The 7,383-nt window shown below is 34.9% G+C and overlaps 1 protein-coding gene across 1 annotated transcript; it reads left to right on the top strand.

Annotated features, from left to right (window-relative positions):
* The first annotated feature begins 1,960 nt into the window (after positions 1-1,960).
* LOC121254741 lies at positions 1,961-6,408 on the top strand. Its single transcript, XM_041154886.1, has 9 exons — positions 1,961-2,402; positions 2,537-2,631; positions 2,735-2,814; positions 3,845-3,886; positions 3,958-4,085; positions 4,559-4,739; positions 5,088-5,266; positions 5,401-5,540; positions 5,675-6,408. Exons 1-9 carry the CDS (start codon positions 2,023-2,025, stop codon positions 5,935-5,937), a joined length of 1,488 nt encoding a protein of 495 aa, XP_041010820.1. The 5' UTR covers positions 1,961-2,022; the 3' UTR covers positions 5,938-6,408.
* Positions 6,409-7,383: the final 975 nt, after the last annotated feature.

Here is a 7,383-nt window from a genome sequence, read left to right as displayed (position 1 = left end):
TTTTTTTTTTCGTTCGTTTTGTTATTTGAATCTGGATTAAAAATTTCAAAACATGAGTACCTTCTTGTATAATCTAAAAGAAAATAAATTTAATCAACTAACATAATCATGTAATTTAATTAAAAATAAATTCAATTTTATAAAAAATGAGTCAAAGAGTAAAAGAAGGTCAATTTTTATAAAATTGAATTTATTTTCAATTAAATTACATGATTACGCTGCTGTATTGAATTTATTTTTTTCTAGATTATTCAAGAAGGTCATATTCTAAGATTCTTTGTCCAGATTAAAAGAATAAAAAGAAAAAAAATAATTGAATAATAAAATAGTAATAAAAAAAGATTAAGGTATCATTACTAGGGGTGTAACAAGTCCGGTCCGGTTTTGGATAAAATTTAGGACCGAACCGGTATGTACCGGTTTTGTATTTTTCAAAATCGATTACGCACCGGTTACTCGCCTAAATCGGTATCTCCGGTTTTACCAGTTTCTGGTCCGGTCCGGTCCGGTTTTCCGGTTTTTTAAAATGTAAGTTTATCATTAAAAAACAAAAATCTATTAATAATAATAAAAAAAACTGTTTCAAAAAATCTGTTCTAAAAATCTATTCCTATTACAAAATCTGCATTACTAAAAAAATCTGTTTTAGTAAAAAACTTAGTATTAGTTATAAACTTATATATTAGTATAGCTATATAATATATTAGACTATATAATAGTATTAATATTATACTATTAGTATAGTTATATATTAGTATTAGTCATAAACTTACATATTAGTATAGCTATATAATATATTAGACTATATATAATATAATTTAATATATATATTTTATGTTTAGAGTATATGATTAATTAAATTTTCATCTTCAGGATTAAATTTTTATTTTATAAATTAAAATAACATCATCTTATATATAATTATATTAATAACATATAATCTAACAAATTACAAATGTTCATATTTAAGATTAACATTTTATGTTATAATTTATAAATTATAACATGAAATTATTTCATATATGATATATAATTATATATAAAAAATTTACATATAATTATATATTATATATAAAACTTATATATAAAATATTAATTTTTATATTTTTTTCCCCAACCGGTCTGGCCCGGTTCCAAAAATCGTAGAACCGGAACCGGACATGTTCCGGCCGGTTTGCATAATTCAAAAACCGATTCCGGACCGGACCGGTTCAAAACCGGTCTAACCGGTCCCATTCGGTCCTGTCCGGACCGATTTTCCGGTTTAACTTTACACCCCTAATCATCACCCCTACCAATATAATTAAATATCTCTACTTAAAACTAATGGTGTCAAATCGTGTTAACGGGTCGTGTTCGTGTTGTGTCAAGGCATGTATATTATACTATATGGGTCAACCCGAACACGACCCGTTAAGTTTATCGTGTCAAAATCTCAAATCCTAACATGACCCCATTAACATAACAGATCGTGTCGTGTCAACTCGTTCTAACTCGTTAGTGAGTACTACAAAATAGGTTAGAACGACCCAACCCGATCCGACATGTTTCAACCTGTTTATGTAAATGGGTTGAACAGACCTGAAATTAACCCGTTTGACCTTATTAAGTTTAACATAATTTTATATAAATATTAAAATCATAATATCTATAAAAAAATATAAACCTAACTATAAGTCGAAAATTACAATCCAAATAATAAAAATATCGAAGTTAAAATCTAAACAATTTTATTTTTAAGTATAAGGGTATAATTATAATTTTAACTTTCTTAACAGATCAAATTAGATTAACTCATTATCAATCTGTTAAGTAATCTATCTTAATAAATAGTTTTGATCCGAATATTAAATTCAAATTCGTTATTATCATATCTTTTTGGTATTAAATTAATAGATCGTGTCACGTATTATTACCTACTTAAAACGAGCCGAACATGGCAACCGAGACAGTACCCCGTACCTCTAAGCTAATTCTTACTTCGCTGCGACTCTCACACCCGACCCTAGCCATTGCCATAGCATGGCGTTCCCAACTGACCCCGTCTCCAACTTCCTCCAATCTGCCACTTCCAATCTCCTCTCCCTCTTCACTGCCCAGAAATCGACGTCTCCCTCGTCCTCTCTAACCTCACCTCCTCGTATCTGCCTCCCACTCCTCCTCCCCTTCTCCAATTCACCTTTAGACTCTGGTCTCCCTGCCATCAAGGGTGGCGTCCCATCATCTCCCGATTCCGGCTTCTCCTCCGCATTCCCATCCACAGTCAGGGTTTCCGGGCTCAACTCCAACGGCAGGGGTGGTGGGCCCGCCTTCGTGGGCCAGGTTTTCAGTATGTGCGACCTTTCCGGAACTGGTCTCATGGCCGTCTCCACCCACTTCGACATTCCCTTCCTCTCCAAAAGGTATGCCTTTCTTATAATTTCTCTAAAATCAAAAGCCTTTTCTGCGATATGCCAAAATTTCATGGGACACTTAAGCTCTTAGACCATAAAGTCGTCAAAGATAGTTATTTCAGTCGATTATCTTTGATTTTCAGAACACCCGATTGGCTTAAGAAGATTTTTGCAACAATTAATAAGAGTGAAAGAAATGGCCCTGTATTCCGTTTTTTTATGGATTTAGGTGATGCGGGTACGTTTTTAATAGTAGCTTTTGTTATTATTATTGCTGTAAAGTTCGATGAACGCTATCTTCTGGTTAGAGATAACATGCATATTGTCTCTTTGTGTTGTAGTGGCATATGTCAAAAGGTTGAATATCCCAAGTGGTGTGGTGGGTGCCTGTCGTCTTGATTTAGCATACGAGCATTTCAAGGTACTGCTCACCTGTTCTGAGTGAAACCGCTATACTTGTTTGGTGTATTTCGCAATTAGAGTATGGAAGGAATATCTATTTGTTAGCTAGCTTGTTGGCATTCCTCTTCATTCGCTCTCTTCCTTCCCTCGGATAAGTGTGTTTGCGTATTTCTATGTATATTCATATGAATATACCTCTTTAGGTTGTTTTTTCACGTGCACTAGTGAGCTTCATGATGTCAGTATACAACATCTTGATAACGCTGCAAACTGCTTATGAAGCTGTTAGAGGAGCCATATATAATGAAGTATTGAAAAAAATGCAGGAAAAATTTTGGACAAGGCTTAATTCAAGGGTGGCTGGGGTTTCATCATTCATAGCCCACCTCGCCGCGCCCCCCCCCCCCCCCCCCCCCCCCCCCCATTTTCATCCCTGCTCTAAAATATTGTTGATCCGTGTTGAGTTTGAAACAAATGATCATTTTTATTTGTAAGAGGTGTGGAATCCTACTTCAGGAGATTCATTGACAGCTTCAAGAAGAATAGATTATTGAATTTATGCATTTACTATAATTTAGTTGTAGAAATACGATACAAGTTCCTCATGTGTAGTGGTTGGTTGTGATTAGGATAGATGACTATGTTGGTTTGGATGAGTAACATGGTTTGCATTGGATGTGTTATGAATATAGTTAGAAGGAGAGAAAAGGATTCTAGTTGAGTTCGGATAAAGAAAGGTTGTTCTCTTGACAGAAAACATGCCCTTGAATTCATCAGAATTGTTAAACAAGACTTTTGTTGCAAACCCAAGTAGTTGCCTAGGCTTTTTTCTTTCAAATGTTTTCTTTCCTGAAGATTATGTACATGTCTGTTATTTTGGTTGGCGAAATAATCTATAGAATGCATGCCAATGAGTCATATCCTGGATGTGGCAAGTAATGGGCTTTGCTTTTCACCTTGATATCCTTCATTTATCTCCTTGTGTTGACATTCATTCTATGGTCTTCTCCTGGATACGCTTTAAAAATTGATCACTATGTGCCATGCAGGAAAAACCTCATATGTTCCAGTTCGTTCCAAATGAGAAACAGGTAGATATGATTCATATGTTATTAGAATGTTAAAATTTAGTACTTAATTTTATAGTTAACCATCCCTGCAGGTCAAGGCTGCCAACAGACTTCTGAAGACGATCCCACAGAATGGAGGAAGCAAAAAGGTTGATGGTGTTCCCGTTTTTAGTGCTCAAAACCTGGATATCGCAATAGCAACTACAGATGGGATTAAGTGGTAAGTTCTGCCACATTTGCCTATTCCTATTTATATTTTTGTGAATTTAATACGCAGAGAGGTTGAATATTTCTTGTTCACTTGATTTAATGAAAAATAGCGTTATTTATATGCATCAACAGTTGACATCTTTCCTTTACATGGCGATTGGAAAATAGGCCTATTATTATGATGGATTAGGTCTTTATTTTCTGCCCAAACTTGGGCCTTTGTTATTTAAGTATATTGGCCTTCTCTTGTTGGAAATGGGAATGGTGATTTTTCTTCTTGCTGTTGTCTTCTAGCTATTGTCCATATTTGATTTGTTTGAAAAAAACGTTTCTAGATACCAGTTGAAGACCAGCTTCCCTATTGGATTGTTATTTCCTAAGTTCTTCACAAATATCCAAATTATTGGACATTGAGTTTTCCTTTCTATGTAACTTCATTTTTGATTGTCCGATGCTCACATTGTTACTGTTTTTTTTCATCAGGTATACTCCATACTTCTTTGATAAAAATGTTCTTGATAACATTCTTGAAGAATCTGTTGACCAACATTTCTATTCTTTAATTCAAACTCGGCACGTGCAACGTCGACGGGATGTCATTGATGACAACTTGGCTGCAGAAGCAATTGAAGAGATGGGTGATAACTTGTGGGAGCCTCCAGAGGTATGAGAACAGTTGTTCTGTTACTACTTTTGGTGTAGTATCTATCAAATGTAAAAAATTCAGTAGTAATACATAATGGAAAGGTGGGTCGAGATTCTTGGGTTCATGAACTCTTTTGATTGATTTGGTAACTTTTTAGTATTTAATACGATGTAAGTTTGTATTGGATTCTGTATAGTGTATGCACCAGACAGAAGCAAACCTACTCTTGAATAGAAGTTACACATATGAATGCATAACGATGTGAAAGGAAAGAGGAAAGCAATGAATCAGCTACACTCATGCAACACTTGAGATGTAAAGCTTGAAAACATTATTTTTTTTTTTCTTGTTGAAAACATACTACAGGTTCAAGAACTGCTGGATGAGATGGGCAATCCTGGAATACCTTTGAGTGTTATTTCAAAGGCTGCTGAAATGCAGCTTCTTTATGCAGTTGACAAAGTAATCCTCGGTAACAGGTGGTTGCGGAAAGCTGCAGGCATACAACCAAAGTTTCCTTATATAGTTGACTCATTTGAGAAAAGGTACTTCCATTCTCATTCTGTAGCTTCAGACACCGATGATTAGTATTTATGGAACTTTTAGACTTATTTCATTAGGGAGTTTTGATTCTGCATCTTGTGTCTTTTTTAGCAACATTATGATTATTATGTTGCAGGAGTGCTGCTTCTGTTCTGAGAGCATCAGAGTCTGGCAGCTGTCTTGCCAACTCTGAGATGGGAAAAAATGACAGTAAAGATTATCAACACCAAGGCACTTCAGAACTCACATTAAGAGATAATATTCAAGTGAACCGAGGTTATATACCTGATTTCAGGTTACCTTTTGGAGATTTGTTTAGTCATATGTGGGCAAAAAAATCATGCCAAACAGAAGACTCGTTGAAGGAATGCATAAAACGAAATCTGCAGCCAAATCCTTTTCTTCCAAAGATTACAATGGTTGGAATCACAACTGGGAGGCAGGTCAGATGACTAAAGCCAGTTTAAAGAAGACAATGGAGGATCTAACAAAAGAGTTGGAGCAAACAGGACAGGGGCATACTGGAAATGCCACAGGTAGTAGTAGTAGTAGTAGTATTAATGACTTTAAAAGTGAAGATAGAGATCCGCTATTTGTAGCAAATGTGGGGGATTACTATTCTGGCATGGCAAAGACTGGTTCAGCGCGATGGGTTCGTGGCAGAAATATTTAGAAAAGATAGTTGCTTTGCTGTGGTGATATTTATCTCTGGAAAGAAAAAATATTCCGTTCCCACCAAAAGGAAGGCAAAATTAGGAGAGAGAGAAAGGGTGGGGGGTATGGCAATCCATTGTTTTACAGGTCATTTCTTGCTTGGATGCTCGCTTCTTGGGTCTGTCCAAAGGCATGCATTATGTCTAAATTCACGTTTGGCCATCTGATCAATGTTGTAAAGGGTGATTATAAATAGATATTGACGATTAGTTGGCTAAAGTTTTTGGAATTATTAGATGTTTGCACAACAGAACAAGAATAGATCTTTCTTGGTGTTGTTAATGGCATGTTGAGAATTCATGATTCATGGTCATTGAAATGAGCGAGGGATTTTTGAGGAATAGGAGGTTCTTTGTATGGTGAAGCTTTTACAATTAGAAGTTGTGTAATTAGCTCCAAAATTTACCTTCTTTCAAATGTGTTTGAGTAACGTATCTGTGTCACAAGATTGTTAACTGCCTGGATCTTGGCCTTGAGATATTATTAATTTCACTCTTACTAGAATAGAAATAATTATCTGCCAAATACCTCCCGGTTTCATGTGGGTTATCGGTGTACTCTTAATTGAATATGCCTTGGTACAATCTAGACCATGAGATATATATATATATATATATATATATATATATATATATATATTGGTCGACGTACGTGCGTGTGCATATGCTCAATTGCAGTTGTTTTTTGTATCTACTTAATTGACATTTGGGATTATTCTTCCAGTGCAAACCATGTGTGCAACGTCTCAATGGAAGACTCAAACCATATGGTCTATATTCTAAAATGACTAATCAATGATATAATTAGAACTTTATTGAAACCTTATAAAGAGTAAGAATTTATCTTTTTCAAGCAATGTGGAATTTTATACACCATCTATCTTTATTCTTATCATATGGGTATCATAATTTATTCCCCTTAAATTTTCGACGTTCTCGTCGGACCAGTCCGTCGTAAGTGGCATAGTTTAAGTCTTACATTTCTGATTGAGATAAGTTCTGATATCATTTGTAACGTTCTAATGGAAGGCTCGAACTAGATGACTTATACTCTAAAAAGATTAGTCAATGATACAATTGAAATTCCATTAAAAACCTTATAAAGAATAATAACTTCTCATTTCTAAATAACGTGAAATCTCATACACTACATACCCTTATCCTTATTATATGGGGTATCACAATGTGACTACTGGTGGATCCACAATCTTCGAGCCATATATAATATGTAAAAAGCATATATGCTTTTTTTTGCAAGCTCTTGGGCGCCCCCCATCCCACCAAAAAGAAAAAGGGCAATGCGTAAGATATTTTAACCACTCTACTCTGTCGCTTAAAGAAAATGACATTTAAAAAACTATTACAACATTTTAATGTGGACTATTAACTTGAAAGTTCCCGTAACG

Source organism: Juglans microcarpa x Juglans regia, chromosome 3D, assembly GCF_004785595.1.
Source record: "Juglans microcarpa x Juglans regia isolate MS1-56 chromosome 3D, Jm3101_v1.0, whole genome shotgun sequence".
Taxonomy (NCBI): domain Eukaryota; kingdom Viridiplantae; phylum Streptophyta; class Magnoliopsida; order Fagales; family Juglandaceae; genus Juglans; species Juglans microcarpa x Juglans regia.
The sequence above is the reverse complement of the archived record's forward strand: the minus strand, read 5'-3'. Positions and strand labels throughout refer to the sequence as shown.